At 45.6% G+C, this 21,286-nt stretch overlaps 1 protein-coding gene across 5 annotated transcripts in view; it reads right to left on the reverse strand.

Annotated features, from left to right (window-relative positions):
- Positions 1–21,286, reverse strand: part of SUSD6 (sushi domain containing 6) — a 93,750-nt gene that overhangs the window by 46,275 nt on the left and 26,189 nt on the right. For 3 of the 5 annotated variants that reach the window (XM_060140352.1, XM_060140391.1, XM_060140369.1), the window contains exon 2: positions 4,292–4,496. In XM_060140352.1, coding sequence (XP_059996335.1) covers positions 4,292–4,412 — 121 coding nt within the window. In that variant the 5' untranslated portion in view covers positions 4,413–4,496. Of the gene's footprint in view, positions 1–4,291; positions 4,497–4,769; positions 4,821–8,597; positions 8,704–21,286 lie in introns of those variants that run through there. The other 2 variants (XM_060140362.1, XM_060140380.1) reach the window with 2 other exon arrangements.

Here is a 21,286-nt window from a genome sequence, read left to right on the forward strand (position 1 = left end):
CTCCTGATCTGGCCCCAGTCCAGGCAGCCAGCTACACCAGTACCAGCCACCTGGGATGGGAGGGCTGCTCACATCCTCGCAGGCTTATGCTGCTGGGGTGACGCAGAAGAAAGGAACCTCCAGTGGGTAAGAGGTGGTCAAAGAATTCATCTGAAAACATACCTAGAATAATTAAAGACTCTGAGCACTAACCCTAGTTGGTTTTTTTTGTTTTGTTTTTTTTTTTTGCGGTACGCGGGCCTCTCACTGTTGTGGCCTCTCCCGTTGCGGAGCACAGGCTCCGGACGCGCAGGCTCAGCGGCCATGGCTCACGGGCCCAGCCGCTCCGCGGCATGTGGGATCTTCCCGGGACCGGGGCACAAACCCGTGTCCCCTGCATCGGCAGGCGGACTCTCAACCACTGCGCCACCAGGGAAGCCCTTTTCTTTTGTTTTTTTTAAGCACCCTGTGACCCCCTTTTGTGGAAAGAGTTGGGCAGGTAAGGATAACCTCTAAGCTTGCAGTTAAGGATAGGGTAGTGGGGCACCTCTGTTTGGTAGGTGGAATATGTGTCTAATGAGGGCTTTCACCCAGATGAGAGCCACTGAGGTGTTCGGTCTGGTGGACTCCTGTCTTCTTTTGTTCGAAAGTTACAGTGCAAAGCTCGTACCATGCATTGGCAATGGTCTAAACATGGCACAACAATCAGCCTGCAGAGGGTAATTTCTCAATGTCTTTTCATGACGCCAGGGTTCAGCAAGCTCTGTAATGACCCATCCAGCCTCCTACCACAATCCCCAGGCTTTTTATAGTCACAGGTAATTACACCATGGAGAGATTACATCACGACGCCAGCAGCTGACAGGAAGATGCTCTGCGGACGTTTTGGGAACTACAGCCGCATTTAGCAAACAATTCGCTGTGGTCCCTATTGTTCCTTTCCAAGAATAGAACTGCCTTGGCAAACCTTGTGCCTAAACTGGGACCCAAACCACCAAGGGCCACTGTAGATAAGAACAGAAACAACCACAGAGGTAAATATGGTAACCCAGAGATGACTCCTGCATCCTATATCCAGGGAAGAAAACAGATGGTGCCTCTCTTCCTCTGTCAAAGTTACCCTCTGAAGGGTGATCTGAGTGCTCCAACAGAGCAACACAAGAACAGGTCTCAGAGAAGCCTGCCACTCAGCACAGGTAGTACAGTTCTCAGCAGAGCATGGGCAACACAGTCAGACATACTGCACGCAAATCCAAGCCCGCTTCCCCACCTACGACTGAGTGTCTCTGACCAAGTTACCTAACTTCACTCTGCCTCGTTTTCTCACTTGTCAAACAGTTACATGACCATCTAGCTCACAGGCACTCTGAGAACTTCACACGTGATGACACAGAGCCCGACACACAAGTGATGCGCCACAGGCATCGTTTCCCTACCTGTTCTCTTTTCCCAGTTCAGTGTATGTTACCTCTGACTCCAGGTCCCTTCAGAGACCGTGAGGTGAGCCAGGCCACCTGCCAACATCTCTCTCTGCCACCGCAGTGCTAACGGCTGAAGCCGTATCATCCCCTGAGAGCCTAGCTCTCCACATCTTCCATCTTCAGTGAGCACTAAGTGCCTGGCTTTCTCCCTTGGCCACACGGAAATGCAAATGGCTGCCTTCCCTGCTTAGGTGCTTGTGTGATGTTTAACATGGCCGCTGAGTGTGTGGCAACATCTTAAAGGAAAAAAAAAATCAGAAACAAGTAAAATACTAAGTTTTTTTTCAATAAATATGCTCAGAACAGGAAGAGAATGGAAATTAAAAGCTTTTTACATGAGCTAGGTTGAGACCATCAAACTATACAAACATGGAAGGCAAAAGGGATTCCGGAAGTAATCAATCCTTCCTCAACTGGTCAAGTTTGACACCTCCTCCCAACCCCTCATCCTCAACCCAAAAAGTGACTCTGCATCTCCAGTTTCGTTTTTTAAAGACAGCAGAGGACGTCATCCACAGGAAGTCTCTTGCCCAACATGACTCCACAGGAGGTCAAACACCGTCTCTGCTGCTGTTGTTATTTAGGAATTACGCTGAGCATTTTTACGTGTCAAGGGCCTTCCAATCATTTTTATTACACAACACCAACCTAACATCCTTAAGCATCTTGTTTCTGTTTTACAGGGCACACAGAGAGGGCAAGTGATTTACCTCAGGCCACACACACAGCAACTTTCTTAAGGTCACAGGTAAAGAGATCTGTGACCTTAAGATCTCTTAAGGAGAGAGATCTGGGAGAGGCTGCTACACAGTTGGGATCCTAATTCCTCCCTAGTCCAAGAAAAGCCAGCTGGGTAGCTCGAGCACAGATCTTATTTTTAAATCTGGTCTTCCCCTGCAGGCTGTGACCAGGTGTGAAGAGTAAGATATGCTTCCTTTTGCCACCCTGAAAAGGGAACTGTATCAGTAACTCTCTCCATCTCTGCTACAGGCATGACCAAGGGGCAAGCTGAGCCCAATGCCTCCGTAACCACTTCTCTGTTATAACTCCAAATCTCCAGCTGCAGATAAGAGGAACCAGGATGGAAAACTGAACTTTGAACATGACATATGTAACTTTTCCCAGAACTTTACCCCAGAACTCTCAGGTGCCTCTTCATACGTGATTCTTTTTTCTAAACCTGAGCAATTATGGCCAAGACTAGAGGCGCCTGTGGGACTTATGACCAGAGACTGTGCAGGCCAACGCCTCACCGAGGGTGCCCACTGACCTCTGTCCCGTGGGATTCTCACCGTCGCGAATGTGCCGAGACACACGAGCATATCTACTAGAGCTCACTGGGTAACGAGCGCCTCATTTAAAAAGGCCTCTGGAATGGGTATTCAGGGGAAGCTACCGGAGCAGGTAAGAAATGCAGGAAAAGGAAGAGGAGACCTTGCCTGACCTGAATTGCCTTTCCTCGACTTCAGAGTATCTGAGAGCCTTGGTTTCTTGGCAAGCTTGCTTGGCACGCTGCTCAGGGCAGGCACAGCCGTACAGGTGTGCTCTGGGTCTCAGGCCAAGGTGTGGGTACCTCCTTCCCCCAGAAGCCACTCCAGAGAGAGGGAAAAACATCGTAACTTGGTGCACTGGATCGAAGTAATGATGAAACCCCTTCCCCTGCCTGCACCCTGCTCAGTGCCAGTACGTTTGTCTCATGCAGAGTGAAAAAGACTGCGCAGAGCGAGTGGGGTGGCAGGGGAGGGAGGGTTCCTTGCAGGTGGGGGGATCAACAGAGCCAACTTCCCCATCCTGGTCTGAGCCCACACTACAGATACATTTTTCCATACTGGAAAATAATAATTCCTTTATTCAGCCAGTCTGGAAGCATCGATCCCTGATAACTGATTTCAGACCTTGAATGGAAAGGTGGGAAGGTGTGGGTAGCTGGAAAATGGGGTGGGGAATGGGAGGAGGAAGGGGGGAAGCCCATAAAAGAGAGAGTGGCGGTGTACAGGGGATGGCTTAATGGAGCTAAAGAGGCTGAAGGCATCAGACACTGAAGGCAGATGCCCTGCCCTCATACTGCCATGTAACATACCAGGACCGCTTCCCCAGCAGAGCCCTAGAAGAGCATGGTGGTGGTAGCGCACCAGGCACTAGGCGAGGTTCTGGTCCAGGCACTGCCGTGAGCTGCCCTAAGGCCCTGGGCCAGTGCACAGCCTCTGAGGTCCATCCTAGCTCTGCCCAGTCAGTCCTTCCTTCCTTCCTACTCTGATAGCCACTCCATTCACAGGCATTCTTACTGAGCACCGTCTGTTCTGGGCTGGGGGTAAGGTGGCAAACCTCTGCTATAAAGGGTCAAACATTTTAAAGCGTACATATTTTAGGCTTTGGGGGCCACATGGTCTGTCAATTACTCAACTCTGCCATCTAGCACAGGTGAGGGAACTGAGGCTTACAGAAGTAGAGACTCGCTCTCGGTCACAGAGCCAGCAAGTAGCAGGACTGGGCTCTGAAAACAGGCAGTGGATTCCAAAGCCGGCACCCGTACCTGCACCTTGCACCCTGAACCCTACACCTCCGTCCCACCCGTGACTACAGCCGGGGGAGGGGAGTGGTCACGTCATCCCCGCAGGCTCCTACACCCCCGCTCCCCGCTGGCTCACTAGGCACCTCAGCCACCAGTCCCACGCCCTCAACTGGCTCCCTGCTGTACCAACAGAACAGAAGCCCCCACTCTCTGCTCCCCTGCTAACGGCTCCACAGAGAATCCCTTCTCCCAGCCTTCAGGAGAAACAATGGTATTGAGTCTTCTCCCTCCCACACACAGGAGGCAGGCTGGGGCTCACCTGAGGCAAGTCCGTCTCCAAGGAGGGTGCTAAGAATCACCAGCAGAAGGAACACGCCATGTCCCGCGGAGGCCGCGGCAAACAATGAGGTGCTCTTTGGTGCTATCCTGCCATGGCACATCTTTCATCCGTCCAAGTTATTTTAAAAAGAAAAAATTTAAAAGCCAGAAGTAAGAACACTGAAGTCAGCCCTGGGTAGATTCACCTACAAAAAACAAACCAAAAACAAGGACATAAGTGAAAACTTTAGCCATAAGTTAGTTACAATAGGCACTTTACGGTAAAGAAGCCATAATCACATACAAAGTTGAAAGAATTCTAGCAACTGAATCCCTACTGCCAGGAGAAGAGACAAGCACATAAGTGGCTTTCCAACTCCTCCCCGGGGAAATGCCAAGGCCCGAAGCAAGCTGCCATTGGCATCAGCATCCGGGCGCCAGATCCTTGCGACGGGACAAGGAGACAAGCGCCGGCTCACCTGGAGATCTGTCAGGCTCGGCAGAGCTTTCAGAAACTGCTGTGGCTCTGCCCTGCTGCCTGCCTTGGAGGCTCGAGCAAAGAGGAGGAGATAGATGGCTGTTGACTCAGAGCTGCTACACCAGAGTCTGGCTTTGCCTTTGCCACCGGACTCAGAGCAAGTTCAACTAACCGAAAAGAAAAAAAAAAAAATAGAGAACACATGTCTTAAAGGGAGAAATACAACGCCTAGAGAGAAGGAATGCAGCAGCGGGAGCCAAGGGCCCGGGGCTTGGCTGGATGAGCCCCTGAGGACCTGGCTCTGACTCCACAGCCACGAATCTCAAAAATGGACTAATTAATCAAGGCTCACCCAACACACCTGTGACCCCAGAGCCCACATTTGTTGGCTACACTTGACAATGATTGAGCGGAGAACAGGCTGTAACTCTTAATTACCCCACCATCCACTCTAGCTCAGACAAAGACGTAAGAAGAATAGGAACCGGTATCTTAAAAAAAATAATAATAAAATCAGGGATTAAGACTTTACAGGATTTTTTTCTACTTGCCTTCAGGGAAGCAGAAGGGTTGATGATACATTATGATATAGGCCTATTATATTTTAGTTAACCCATGGGATTTCACTTATCCTAGTTTATAACAGGTATTCCAAATAATGTTACACTTCCTTTTTAAATTCCATATACACCTCCTTCTCCAACAAGGCTTTATGTAAATAGATAAAGAAGCCTGCCATCTACAACCCTAATAAAGGATGCCCCTGAGGGATAACACCCAGGCCTGACTTTAATCCATGTATGAAGCCTTGACTCAAGCCTATGCACCCCTTCTGAAGAGAGTTACTTCAAACAGCAGTATGAATTGTCTCAGGCCAAAGGAAAAGCAGCTATGAGGGTCTTCAATGAGAATGAGCCAGGGGCTCAAGAACGGAGCTAGCCACCGGGTCTTTATCCACTACCCCCAAATAGCTGGGACTGTAGCAGTCCTCTGTCCCCAGCTTTTACCCAGATTCCAACTTGAGCCTTTATGGCTGTAGAACAGGGATGGTTCATGGAGAGGTCCAGGGGTGGAGTCTGTGACTGACCCAAAACAGTACACAAAACCATGTGTAAATGTGTGGAATGTGTAAACAGTTTTGTGGCTAAGAATGGTAGAGTCAGAATGCCAGAATTCAAATCTATTTCCTTTATTATGACCTTGTGGCCAAAATACTCTCTTAGCCTCAGTTTTCTCATCTGTAAAATGGAGATAGTAACGATACCATCATCTTCACAGGGTTGATGTAAGGAGTAGGATCAAAGTGCTCAACACAGTGCCTGGCACTTAGTAAGTCCTCAGTAAATACCAGCGGCTGTTGCTATCGTAATTATTAATAAGATCTGAGCGTCGAGGACCTTGGAGGTCATCAGGCTTCACCTCCTCTTTTGACAGATGCCAAAACCAAGGTCCAAAAAGTTAAAGGATATGCCCAGGGCCACCAGCCAGTTAGCAATGGGTCCTTGGTGCTGCCCTTGTACATGCAGCCACAGCAGGTAACCCTACCAGGCAGTCATCATCCCCTCAAGGCAAGAACCAATGGATCATCAAGGATGACACCTGCCCGTGCCACATCACAGCACGTGCACGACAAATACTTCTGCAGTGAATGGATGAGGCTGGATCAGGGTGACACGTAGTGTTCCGTGCCGGTCTGGAGGAATGAGGAAAGATTACCCACAGGAGGGGCTGCTAAACAGATTGCTAAAGGATGTGTCTACTGGAAAAGGAAACGGAGACACCAAGTCCAAGTGGCTCAGAGCAATGGAACCCAGCACTCCCAGCAGATGCTAGAGGCAGGGGCTGGGCTAAGTTTAAACTTTATCCTGAAGACCACATGAAGCTTACGAGGATTATAAACAGGGAAGTTACAACACCAAATTCATTTAGGAAGATCACTCTGGCAAGGATTTTAGAGGACTGGCGTGGTGGGGGGCTTACCAAGTGGTAAAGGATCTTACATTTCATATTTTATAATTAATATAGAGCTCTTTGGAGAACTGTGTGACAATATATGTCCCCAAAATGCACACATTCTCTGACCTATCAATTCTACTTCTATCATCTGTCCTGAGAAATCACGTGTGCAATGATACATATGCAGGATATTCAGTGCATTATTTTTACTGGCACAAGACTGAAGGGTTACTAGTTAAATAAGTTGTCATACACCCACATAATAGAATACCACGCAGTGGTTTAAAAAGAACTGGGCAGTTCAGTCTGTACTAATATGGAATGACTTCCAAAATTAGTATGTGAAGAAAACTATGTGTGTGTATGCATGTATTTTTAAAGGACACACACATACACACACACACCCCTGTATGCACTGGAAGTCTCTCTCTGGAATTGATGCGCAAGAAACTGGTAGCTACCAAGTGCTGTCAGCGAGGGAATCTAGTGGTTAACAGAGAAGGAAGCTCATTTTTCACTGTATGTATCCCCTTTTCATCTTCTTGAGTGTTGTACTTTGTGTATGCATTACCTATTCAGACAGATAAAATACAGAATAAAATTAATGTAGCAAGGCATTCCTGTAAGCCACCTGTCTCCTCCCTCAAAGAACTGACTGACACTCCAATAAACCTGATTGCTCTCTCTGCCAGGAATACAGTCAAGTTTCAGGGCTCAGCACAAGCGTCATCTCCTGGAGGAACTCTTCTGACATGTCACGCCCACCTCCAGTAGAACTAACCCCCTCCTTACTCCCAAAGTGCCCTGAGCACCCTACTCTGACTGTACCTCTATCAAGTTATTATATCTGTTTATCTGTCTCACCTCACTAGGCTCAAAGTTCCTTGAAGGCAGGGACTGTGAATTACTCAACTTGGAATCTTCATAAGCCAGCACAGGGCCTGGCACCTGACAGGCAGGCAGCAAATGTCTGCCTAACTCATGAACACTGTGGGGGAGGAGCCAGTATGGGACTGGAGAGAAGATGCACACAAATGAGCCCATGTTCTGTTTTGTTTTCTAGAAACAGCCGGTTCCTCCCTTACTGTTTAAGCAGTTACCTGGGCCAAGGGACCGATTCCACCATGAAGCCTAAGACCTGATCAAGTGCAAAACAAATGGGGTGATGGAAAAAGGGGCTCTGCAAAGAGAAGAGAAAAGATGAACAGAGGAGAGTCAAGGAATGTTTATATGCTAGGCTGAGCCAAGGGTCAGTGCTTCAGAAATAATACAATAATACAGAGAAAAGTGAATCCCCACAGCCCCAGGATATCACCCCAAATGGGAAAACCCAGCTACTATGAAGAAAGGGTCACACGACATCTAATCATTTTCAGAAAGAATCCACTTAGAACACAGAATTTTAAAAAACAAAATAAAGCCTGCCCTTGAATCATGGCTTTAGACCAAGTGAAAAGAAGAACACTTAGAACAAATTAAGACTAAGTATTCATTATTACCCTTAGAGAAACACATAGACGAAAACGTAGTTAAAAAAAAAAAAAAGAATTCATTTCGCTTCAGTATTCCGCTGGTGTGTTAGTGACCACTTCCCGATTTAAAAAAATTATAATTTAGAGATAAAGTAAAATGGTGGATGTCAGGGGCTAAGGGGAGGGGGGAATGGGGAGTTATTGTTTAATGCGTATAGAGTTTCAGTTTTGCCAGATGAAAAGAGTTACGCAGACGGATGGTGGTGATGGCTGCTCAACACCATGAACGTACTTCACACCACTCTTCTCTGGCTTCCGTCTTCATACCTGAAAACAGCTCAAGGGTCTCTCTCAATCACAGAATTCTCCGGGGCATCCACGCTTCTCTTCGTATAACCTACCTCTTCCTCCAGCTCTTCCAAAACACGGGGTGGGGCAGGGTCATGGGAAGTCTGCATTCACCCTTCTGACTTTCCTTCTTGGGACCAACACTGCCGCCTCAACAGCCTGTAGCAAGGGGAGACCCCCATGAGCTAGACTGCCAGCCCCTTAAGGTCAGGATCTGGCCTTTCCCCACCTCTGTGAAACCAAAACATCAAAAGCTGAGTGACTGCTCTGCTGAATGTGATGTCACGAACCCTCGTCTCCTGTCCAGAGTGACCCTCCAAGAGGAAGGACACTGCCCTTAAGCCACAGCTCTGAACTTGGGGAAGAACCGTCCCACATTTCTGCCTCTGTTTCCTCATCTGTAAAATGGAGGTGTTGCTTGCTTTGACTATCTCAACAGTGAATATCTCACCAGTCTATAGTGAGGTTTAAAAGGGACAAAATATCAAAGACTGCTTGCTCTGTAAACTAGTAAGAAGACTCAGGTCCTCCTATTTACAGTCTTAGCCTATAAGCCAAGACAGCAGAGGGTGACCTGAGGAACCGCTCGCAAAAAAGATGATGATAAGCATGGCAGGCTTCTGGTGCCGAGGAGAACCTGTAACACGAGCTCCAAGTTCACGCAATTTGCTTACTTGTTGTTGCCACAGATGCTTCCAGATTAACCAAAAAGCCTGCCTAAGGTGAAATGTATCCTTAGAGTCACCTTGAAAAATGGCTCATAGCTTAGGGAGGCAGCAGCAGCTGGGGGAGGGGCTGGGAGTGGGGAGCCATGGAACAGCCAGGGCGCCCAGTCCCCTAGACACGCAGGGCAGGGCCCAGATCTCCGCAGCTCATGCGTCTGGGTTGCCCTGGGGCCTATCCCTGCGGGTGGAGAATGTCACAGTCCTGCTGAGGCGCAGTCATGTCACACTCTACCGAGCGCTCCTCTGTGAAGGCAAAGGGTCCTGACTCAGCGACGCTTGGCGCCCAGGGGCTAGGTGAGTTTCTCTACATCTCTGTGAGCTCAGCCTCCGTTTACATGTAATCCTCAGGACAGATTATTTCCTATACCATGGCCATCTCTCCATTAGTTACAAGAGAGAACTGGACAGGTACAACCAACATAAATCCTCTTCTTGCCTCAGACTAGTCTGGAAAGGGGATGGTGGTGGTGGGAGAATCTAGAATAAGAGTCTGTTCCTTTGATTAATACTACCATGTGATGGGGGGAGACAAAGAACAGTTCATGAAGTTGGAACAGAACTTAACCATTACATTTTAGACTGTAAAGATAAGAAGTGCTAACTCTGGAGTCCAAAGTTCCCCAGAGGGTGTGATGAGAGAAGGGAATAACGTGCTGGGAGGCCCCCCCTTACCTCTCCCTTTCTGCCTGCAGTGTCCCCCCCTTCACTCCCACTCACCCTGAAATGCCTAGGCCACAGCAGCAAAAGGTATCTCAAGGTGTATCAGATCTTAGTGCCTCCCACTCCTCCCCCACAAAATGACAAAACTGTATTACTTCTAGATGTCTTCAGTTTACTTTTTTCCTCCCTGGGGATAAACGGCTCCTTCCAATCTTCCTAACCTCTGTATCTTCCCCTTTCTTTTGTGCCACCAGCAGCTGAGTACCTTCAATAGGCACGAAGTTGTCTATCGGACTTTGAGATCCTTGACAGCCATAAGTTCCTTTATCCATTTCCTTTTCATCTCCAGCTCCAAAGCCCAAAGGACACAAACATCAAACTCTTGTCAAAATTTGTCTCCTACAGGGACTTCCCTGGTGGCACAGTGGTTAAGACTCCACGCTCCCAATGCAGGGCACCTGGGCTTGATCCCTGGTCAGGGAACTAGATCTCACATGCATGCGGCAACTAAGGAGCCCATGAGCCACAACTAAGGAGCCTGCCGCAACTAAGACCTGGTGCAAGCAAATTAAATAAATAAGTAAATAAATAAAATTCCTAAAAAAAAAAAAAATTTACCTCCTACAAATCACAAAAATAACCCTCAGCTTTTCTCAGAAACCACTGAAGCCAGGGTAGGGTAGGTGTTTGAGGCTTTTTTGAATTGCTTTAATATTCCTTGTATTCTTGTCTCACTCCCCAGAACTGCTCACTACATCCTCTTGTTGTCCCACTTTTCCCCTACACTACTGCTCAGGCTTCAGACAGCAGGGACACCAGCAGACACACTAAACCTTCTCCTCAATAGTCTCCAGCATCTCTTTTCTAGAACCTAGCAACAGGATGACTGCAGCCTGGATCTGAGTGCAGCAGACAGCCCTTAAGTCCCAGCTCCACCAACCAACAGCAGATTGGCCTCAGGCAAGTCAATCATTCTTCCTGGTCCTCACGGGGTAGGTCTGGATGATCCCCAAATGCCCTCTGAGTTCTAAGGAATCTGGAATGTCTTCTAGGGAAAAGGAGAAGCCCAGAAGTATTTCTCCTGAAAACGTGAGTCAACAAAAGTTCTGACTAGAAGGAAGAAATGTTAAATCCATCCTCTTTTTTTCCGCAGAGCAGTCCTTTCCCCCTGCATCTCCCCAGACCTATCCTAGAATCTATCTCCCTCTGCACTGCAGCAAACTCAGGAGACTCCAACTTTTCCATTTAGAGCTTAATCAATCCATCAGCACATTTGTATAGGCCATCCGTACACAGTGTTCCTAAAGTGCTTTCCAAAAATAACAAACATCTGACCAAAAAACCCCAGCCTACACACACACACACACACACACACACACACATCACTGCAGAGCTGTAGGGGCCCAGAGAGAAAGAGAAAATGCAAGAGAGGACACAAGAGAACAAAACAAGACAGGCTCAAGACAGGACAGAAAAAAGGAGAGAAAAGGCAGAGTGCCTGCTCACAGGCACTTGGCTCAGGCCATAAATTTCCAACAGTGAAGGCAGGAAACCACTTCTCCTCTAGACTGATGGGCTAAACTAGAACCAATCAGTTCGCCTCTTGATGCCTCTGTTTCCTCATCAGTAAAAGGAAACAATTCAAGTACTTCTCTCTCAGAGAGCCTGGATCCGTGGAAAGGTTCTGGTAGGCTGTGCCGGAATCTCTGGTCTGCTTGGATATTATTAGTTAGGTGGCCTAGGGCAAGTTATTTTCAGTTCCCATCTACAAACTGGATAAATAACACCCACCTTACTGGGCTGTCGTGAAGTGGAGATGGGATCAACGTGAAGGATCAGAACAGTGTCTGGAACACTGGGCCCTCAAATCAGTGCTGTTGAAGGCCCCTTCCTGCTGTAAAAGGATGTTACTGAGCCCCCACTAGACCCCCGAAGGGTACTGTTTCAGCTGGGCTGAAAACACATGCCCCCAGACTAGGCTCGAAACACAGTTAGTTTAGATGAAAGAAGAGCCAAGAGCTTAAACAAATGAACCTCCAAAGGTCTCTCCCATGAAGTTCTGAAAATATATTTTTTTAAGGAACTTAACATTCCCTCCCCCAAAATTAAATAATCATGTATGTGACTATACTGAAGTGATATTTGTGTCTAGAGGGACCAAGGAGGTTTTCTAGCCTGAATATGCTACAGGAGAGGATAAGGGCACAGAGCTTACATGTCTGAGATACACACACACACACACACACACACACACACACACATATACATACACACACACACACACACACACACACACACTCATTACCTCATTATATAGGTGCCATTATGCCTATTTTACAGATAAATGGAATCAAAGGGGCCTAGAGGTCTTTCCTCCTCTTGCTTTCCTACTGCAAAGGACTCCCTGTTCTTTTTTCCAAATACAAGGTCAAGCTTATTTGCATCTCCTCTGGGAAAACTCTTCAATTGAGCCCACAGGCATGGAAGGCTCTTCTGAACCCATAGCATCACTGCCTGGAAGACTGGGAGAACCAGTCATATCCTCCCCCCAAGGCCCACTCCCAGTTACTTAACTGCTGTATGCGACATTTACTGCAGGTAGTAAATTCCTGCAGAGCACCAACTCCCGCCTCTTTCTGTGCCCCAAAGTGCTCAACATTTATTTGTTCAGGAAGGGGAAAAAAAGATAAACCCCAAACCCATAATTTGTATAGGAAATACAAGATGGCAAAGTAGCAGCAGATATAAAACAGGAGGGGAAAAGGGTATATAAATCCTGAAGTTTTGCCAGGTAGCAAAACAGATGTTTGGCCGAAGTGGCTGTAATTGGTTCCTAGACCCAGAGATACATCTATGTGTCATCACACCCCTCTTCTTGGTTCCTATCAGAGCTGAGTGGAGCAGGCTTCAATACCCACTTGGCAAATAAAGTCTGGGAAGCTGATCTGCTAAATCTGATTTCTTAGGGCTCAGTGTTTGCAGTGACTCTACTGCAATTCAGCAAATATTTACTGGCTGTCTTCAGTGCAAGACTTGGGTGATCACAGAGATGAAGTGGGGCATAGTTCTTACTCTCAAGGAATTCTCAGTCTATGTGAGAGGAATTACATGTTTATCTACATCACACTGTGAAACTGTTACAAGGGTTTGTGTTTTTGTTTTGTTTTTTAATGTTAAAAAGTGCTATGACAACACAGAGGAGATAAGAACAAAGGCTTCTGGTTGGGAGAAGGGGGAGGTGACAGAGAAAGCTTTGAGCTGGACCTTGAAGATCACACACGGATTTAGTGCGCTCCCGGGGCAGTTTTTTTGTTTTTTTGTTTTTGCAGTACACGGGCCTCTCACTGTTGTGGCCTCTCCCGTTGCAGAGTACAGGCTCCAGACGCACAGGCCCAGCAGCCATGGCTCACGGGCCCAGCTGCTCTGCGGCATGTGGGATCTTCCCAGACCGGGGCACGAACCTGTGTCCCCTGCATCGGCAGGCGGTCTCTCAACCACTGCGCCACCAGGGAAGCCCCCGGGGCAGTTTTGCATGCACAGCGCTAATTATAAAGAGAGAGAGAGGAAAAAAAAAAAAAAGGATGGCAGAGGGAGAGAGGAAAAATAAAGTGATAATTTTGTCTGCCAGGAGTCACTGAATGCTGCTGTCTGGTAACAGGAAATAAACATGTCTATATACCTTCACTCAAGGGGATGTTTCAGTGCTAGATTTTGGTTTTCAAAGTATGTACTCATAGCTGTGTAGGAAACACCTCCTCCAGGTCAAAAATAGCAAACCCAAGAGAACTGGTTGAAGCAGTTGTGTTTACTTTTTACTGTCTCTGTGGATCGCTTTCCAAAGGCTCCCAAGTGGAAGGGTATAAACAGGTCTGTGTCACTTCCTGGTTCTCAGGCCTTCTGCTACATTCCCAGTCAGTCTGGGAATGCTGCCTATTTAAAAATAAACTGTAAAAACTCACCAAAAACCCCAACTCTACTTTCTCCTCTACTTCATTCAATTTCACTGTAATTAAAAAGGGCTGAGCGAGAGAGGAGACAAAAATGACCACAGAGAGTGAATTCTCAGGTGAAAACAAAAATATAGGCCTACTGAGTTCAAGGTCAGGGGATTTGGATTCTACTAATGTTCTGCCTCTAAGTGGAAAACTGGACCTTGAAAAAGCAAGATGCTTCATCTCTCTGCACAACAGCTGCTTCAGCATCCTCTTAACCCCAATACAGTTCTCCAATCTTTCTGGACCTCAGTTTCCTTATCTATAAAATAGCACTAATAACAGCTACCTCATAGGGCTATTGTAAGTATCACATGGGAAATATATATAAAGCACTTAGTATAGTGTCTGGCACTCAGTAAGTCATCAAAAATGGTGTTATAGTTATATCACCACCTATCTTTACTGTCATCATCATCTGAAAACGGAAGGGCTGAGCTAGATGACCACTACTTGAAGAAATCCTCTGGCTCCAAAATCCTATGATTCTTTAAGTCACTTTCTCCTTTTCTTTTTTTTTTCTTTATTTTCTTTTCTATTTTTTTTTTGCCGGGGGGGGGGGTTAGATGGAAAGGAAGGGAGATCAACTTGGAGAAGCATGACAGTTACTGACACATCCTCAATGTTTATGTTAGAAACACCAGAATACAATTAAGGAAATCCATCAATGAGCTTGAAGGGGGCGTGTTACCCTCCCCAAGGGAAAAGTCTATCTATGACTCACATGAAAGCCACAGCACATGGCAAGTTTACCCACAACTGCTGCCTCTACTCCCATGTTCATGAAGGACAGCACCCTCCTGGGCCAGCACAATCCGACTTCATCCACCTTATCTTTAACTGGGAGCAGCTCCTTAGGGAGCCCGAAAAGACAGCATGTGGCTAATCCACCCATTTCTAATAATAACTAATCCCCCCACAAAGTATTCCTGTTTTAAACAAAAAAGTGCCTTCTCCTTAATATAATTTGAATGTGGTCAAAAATCAAATGCCCTTCCCCGAAAGTTTCGAGTGTAATCAGAGATGTTTGGATTTATCAAAACCAAAGTGCTAAACTGTAGTTAATTTCAGATGAAATTAATAAGCGTTTTCTTTTATTCATTCTGTGTCCATAATGTGCCAAAGGCTGTAGAAGATGCCAGAAACTAATAGGATGGGATGAGTAAGATAAAGGATGACACCTAGGTTTTTGGCTTGTGACTGAGTGAATGGTAGAAGCTACCACAGGAGGGAGAGAACACAGGTAGACAAGCAGGTTTTGGTGAAGAATATGATGAATGTAGTTCAGGTTATTTTTGGGTGGGTTGAATTGTAGGTACTTGAAGGATATCCAGGTAGAAAAGTCTAGCAGGCAAGTTAGAAATGAGTATGAAAGTCTGCAAAGTACTCTGAACTTGGGGTACTGCCCTGGAGTGATTGGCCTGAAAGTGATGGCTGAAACCATGCAAAATAGACGATGAGCTCACCTAGGTGAGAGAGATGAGTGAGGAGAGAGTCAAGCCAGAATCCTGGGGAGAACACTAACTTTTTAAAGAGGCCTATCAAGGAAGGAGAGACCATGAAAGACACTCCAAAAAGCACAAGGAAACCGGAAGCCTGTGCATCACAGCTGTCAAGGTAGGGACAGAGTGATTCAAGGAGGATGTGAGGGGGCACAGTGGCAGATGCAGCAAAGGTCCAGTAAATAAAAACTAAAAAATACCCACTGGATCTGGCCACTAGGATATCACTAGTGACCTCCTCAAGAGCACATTTATTAGAGTAGTGAGGGCAGATCATGTTGACTTTAACATGAATTCAAAGTGAGAAAGCAGACACAATAAGGGCAAAACAATTGGCGGTGGCTGGAACTGGAAAAGAAGGGAGAAGAAACACTGGATGATGGCTTCTGGCTCCAAATATATTATGAGTTGTACTTTCTCAGTTAACCCAAGGATTTCAGTTAAAGCTTCTGGAACTGCCCAGATAGCTCCGAGACACCCTCCCCCCAAACCCAATCGAGAGTCCCTCCGAATGAGCACCCAGACACACACACTATGGTTGCCAAAGCTGTGGAGACGCTGGGGATGAATATTTAAGACCTGCCTGCTTCCTTAATGTTCAACAACAACAAAAGCCTCTCCACCCCATCACCCTTTTTCCAAAACTACTACCTCTTCTGTAGGATTCATGAGTGAGAAGAAACAGTCAACCTAATGGCAGGGCCAGAGAAGTGGACTTAGTGTCTCTCAGGCCTTAAGGTGCTCCATAAATATGGTCTCAATTTCTGCCATTTCCCTCCTTTCTACTCAAATGTCAGCCGAGTATTTTCCCCTAAGGTTCAGGATTCCAGAAGCATGTTCTTCACCTCCATCTACTGAAGCTTAACAGCCCCAGTGAGGTACACATTTAGAACAAACAAGACACTGCCTTCTGGCTCCAAATTGTTCTCCATCTTGTATAAATTCCAAGAAGCCTCCTAATTTATAACCAAACCATGACTCTTCCCATCCTCCTCCTCACAAATTACCCAAACTTCCTGTAAGTTGTCAAGGTTGGACTGAAAGGCCCCAAGCAAAAATGAGAAGCAGGAACTTGCCTACTGTTCCTTCCCCTTTGATTAGTGCCACACCCCAGCACCACCTCTGCCCTTACATGACCCTCTCATTCTACAGAGCCCCTCCACCAATGCCTGCATGCTCTAGGTCTAGCTCCAACCATACCGCCAGTTCTCTCCACGTGGGGTTCTAAGTCAGGACCGGAGAAGAAAGGAATCTGGTTAACTCACAAGAAGGAATATTCCCTTAAATCTCCAAATACAGACTCAAAAGTTATCTCAAATTAGTCAAAGTTCAGGCAGAGGTATCAAATGAAGAACTTCATAAAGTCCAGGTATCATCTTAGAAGATGTTAAGAGATTGTGATAAACACAGCAGATAAGAAAGAAACAGCAGACTATACTACAAACCTACAGTAATCAAGACAGTATGGTACTAGTACAAAAACAGAAATATAGATCAATGGAACAGGATAGAAAGCCCAGAGATAAACCCACGCACATATGGTCATCTTATCTTTGATAAAGGAGGCAAGAGTATACAGTGGAGAAAAGACAGCCTCTTAAATAAGTGGTGATGGGAAAACTGGACAGCTACATGGAAAAGAATGAAATTAGAACACTTCCTAGCACCATACACAAAAATAAACTCAAAATAGATTAAAGGCCTAAAGGTAAGGCCAGACACTATAAAACTCTTAGAGGAAAACAGGAAGAATGCTCTGTGACATAAATCACAGCAAGATCCTTTTTAACCCACCTCCTAGAGAAATGTAAATAAAAACAAAAATAAACAAATGGGAACTAATGAAACTTAAAAGCTTTTGCACAGCAAAGGAAACCATAAACAAGACCAAAAGACAACCCTCAGAATGGGAGAAAATATTTGCAACTGACAAAGGATTAATCTCCAAAATATACAAGCAGCTCATGCAGCTCAATATCAAAAAAACAGACAACCCAATCCAAAAATGGGCAGAAGAGCTAAATAGACATTTGTCCAAAGAAGATATACACATTGCCAACAAACACATAAAAGAATGCTCAACATCATTAATCATTAGAGAAATGCAAATCAAAACTACAATGAGGTATCACCTTGCACCAGTCAGAATGGCCATCATCAAAAAATCTACAAACAATAAATGCTGGAGAGGGTGTGGAGAGAAGGGAACCCTCTTCCACTGTTGGTGGGAATGTAAATTGATGCAGCCACTACGGAGAACAGTACGGAGGTTCCCTAAAAAACTAAAAATAGAACTACCATACAACCCAGCAATCCCACTATTGGGCATATACCCTGAGAAAACCATAATTCAAAAAGAGTCATGTACCACAATGTTCATTGCAGCACTATTTACAATGGCCAGGACATGGAAGCAACCTAAGTGCCCAGCGACAGATGAATGGATAAAGAAGATGTGGCACATATATACAATGGAATATTAGTCAGCCATAAAAAGAAACGAAACTGAGTTATTTGTAGTGAGGTGGATGGACCTAGAGTCTGTCATACAGAGTGAAGTAAGTCAGAAAAAAAAAAATACCATAACACATATATATGGAATCTAGAAAAAAATGGCTCTGAAGAACCTAGGGGCAGGACAGGAATAAAGACACAGATGCAGAGAATGGACTTGAGGACACAGGGAGGGGGAAGGGTAAGCTGGGATGAAGTGAGAGAGTAGCACTGACATATATACACTACCGAATGTAAAATAGATAGCTAGTGGGAAGCAGCTGCATAGCACAGGGAGATCAGCTCAGTGCTTTGTGTCTACCTAGAGGGGTGGGATAAGGAGGGTGGGAGGGAGATGCAAGAGGGAGGGGATATGGGGATATATATATGCATATAGCTGATTCACTTTGTTATACAGCAGAAACTAACACAACACTGTAAAGCAATTATACTCCAATAAAGATGTTAAAAAATAAAAAAGAAAAGAAACAGCATAACTTAATAAGGGAATCTGATATCTCCCTCATTCCCAACACACATGTTTCTTAAGAAGCTTACTGACTTTGTTCAACACATATAATGAGCACCTACTTACCCTAGATTCACACGAAAGGTACAAAGATGGGGGAAAGCTCATACCATTAAAGAGTTTATAGTCTACTGGGGGAGATAAGATACATACACAAATAACTATAATGAGGTAAAAAGTGAAAACACCCTGGAGATATACAGCCAAAGTGTCAAGGACAAAACAGGGAAGTAAGCTGGAGCTAGAAGAGGGAAATGAAACGGTTAATTACAGAATCAATCACAATGTGAGTTTCAGTGTCATACAAAAGGGAGTTCAAATCCTGATTCTGCCTCTTGCTTCTTAGGGGTACTAGGTGTACTGTTTTACCTGCTGTGAGCCTCTTGTTTCCTTATATATGAAAGTGGGGTAGCAGACATTCAACAATAGGCAGCATAGGGCAGTGACCCTTGAAAAAAGGGGAAGAAATGCGGTGAGTCCTACTAGTGCCCCAGCCAAACCCCTAAAGGAGTCTTCAGGTCACAGAGTAGGGAGAAAAAAACCTGAAAGTGTTCAACAATTTCAATGAGTTGAAGAGACAGAGTTGGGAATTTGGGGATGCCAAGGTGGCTAGAATGTGCAGGGCAAAGTAACTGAAAGGAGGGAGCTGCAAAGAGAAAAAAGTGCAGAGATCTGCAGAGGCTAAGTATACTGATCTGTGCAGGTGTTTGAGGAAACTAGCAAGGCTGAGGAAAGAACCAAAGGAAAGAAATAGGCAGCATAACCCCCAGCACTCACACAGAGCCAGAAATTTACATGTTCCCACCGGCCAAGATGGAAAAAATCTCCTAACCCACAGGGCATTGGAAGGAATCTTCAGAAGGGTTTGGCCGCAGCAGTGGGACCATCCTAGCCCTAGACTAAAGGCTGTTCTGGACCCACCCTAATAAACTGAAAAGTAAGCCTCGAAAGGATCAAACCAATTGTAAGTACTAACTGAATTGCTTCTGAAAACAAAGCTGAAGAGTTTTTAAAGGAATGCAAAAAGTTCCAGCACCCACCAACACACAACTATGTCTGCACCAACTATGTCTAGCTTCAAAGCAAAAATTAATAGGCAGGGCTTCCCTAGTGGCACAGTGGTTGAGAATCCGCCTGCCAATGCAGGGGACACAGGTTCGAGCCCGGGTCTGGGAAGATATCACATGCCGCGGAGCAACTAAGCCCGTGCGCCACAACTACTGAGCCTGCGCTCTAGAGCCCGCGAGCCACAACTACTGAAGCCCACATGCCACAACTACTGAAGCCCGCGTGCCTAGAGCCCGTGCTCCACGAGAAGCCACCACAATGAGAAGCCCGCGCACCGCAACAAAGTAGCCCCCGCTTGCCGCAACTAGAGAAAGCCCACGCACAGCAACAAACCCAATGCAGCCAAAAATAAATAAATAAATAAATTTATTTTTAAAAAAATTAACAGGCATGCAAAGAGGCAGGAAATTATAACCATGACATATGGTCACATGAGGAGAATAATCAAACAATAGAAATGGACAAGGAAATGACACAGATGACAGAGTTAGTGGACAAGGATATTCAAATCTCTATTACAAATATACTCTGTATGTTCAAGAGAAAAAAGGAAGGCGTGAGCATGATGAGGAAAGAAATGGAAGACAAAATGAAGACTCAAATTGAACTTCTAGAGGGAAAAATACAAATATCTAAAATGAAAAATACACAGGATGGGATTAACAGATTAGACACTGAAGAAGAAAAAAATTAATGAACTTGAAAGCACAGCAATAGAAACTGTCCAAAGTGACATACACAGAACATCAGTCAGAAGTGTTGACACTATCAAGCAGCCTAACATATATATAATTGGGGCACGGGGAGGGCATATGGGTAGGCACAAACTTTTTTTTTTAACAATGGCTGAAATTTTTCTCAATTTGATGAAAACTATAAACCCACAGATTCAAGAAGCTCATCAAATCCCAAGAAGCAGCACAAAAAGAAAACACAAGGTACATTGTAATCAAAATGATGAAAATTAGTATTAAAGAGAACATATTAAAAGCAGCCATGAGGGGTTATAGGAGGAGAGACAATGCAGAGGAACAAAGAATTACAGCAAGTCTATTGTTATAAACAAAACAGCCCAGGAGGCAATGGAGCATCATGTTCAAAGCACTGGGAAAAAATCAGTCTGACACTGGTGAAGGAAAAGGTGACAAGAACTAAGAAGTTCCCATCACAAATGCTTTTTGTGCTCTGCAGTAATATTTTTCACGGAGGCCTGTGCTGAGCACAAGATGGAAGCCCAGTGGCCTTATAAACATTTGCAAGTGCAGCATCCTATGAAGAGTAAAACAGGGTGAAAACTCTCAGGTTCATACAGAGCCATGTTTTACCCATATTTTATACCTATGGACTCAGAACATTACAGACTATAGCTCTTATGTAGTCATGTTCCTTAACACACTGGAAAAGACAAGAAAGGTCTATCAGAGGATTCATCCCATAGCAGAAGAAAATCAAAAAATAAAAAGTAAATCTCATGAAGGAATGAGTTAGCCTCACCAGCATCAGGCCTGACGAGGCCTCCCTCTCCTCAAGTGTACACTTCTATTGGTTAATGTGTCTGACTGGCCTTTACAGATTCAGATAAAAGGTTTTTTTCAGAATGTAAGAATGCTCCTTGAGAAATAGGTAAGAGTAACTCAAGAGCTGAATGAGAGTTACTCGATTCTTAGCTATGCGATCCAGCCCAGGGTAGCACAGCCTCCTCCTCATTAAGCACCTGGGCTGGCACCCCATTCTTCAGAGTCCAGCCTGGGGCCTTACCCTGGAGGGACCATT

The sequence above is a fragment of the Lagenorhynchus albirostris genome, chromosome 1, assembly GCF_949774975.1.
Source record: "Lagenorhynchus albirostris chromosome 1, mLagAlb1.1, whole genome shotgun sequence".
Taxonomy (NCBI): Eukaryota; Metazoa; Chordata; class Mammalia; order Artiodactyla; family Delphinidae; genus Lagenorhynchus; species Lagenorhynchus albirostris.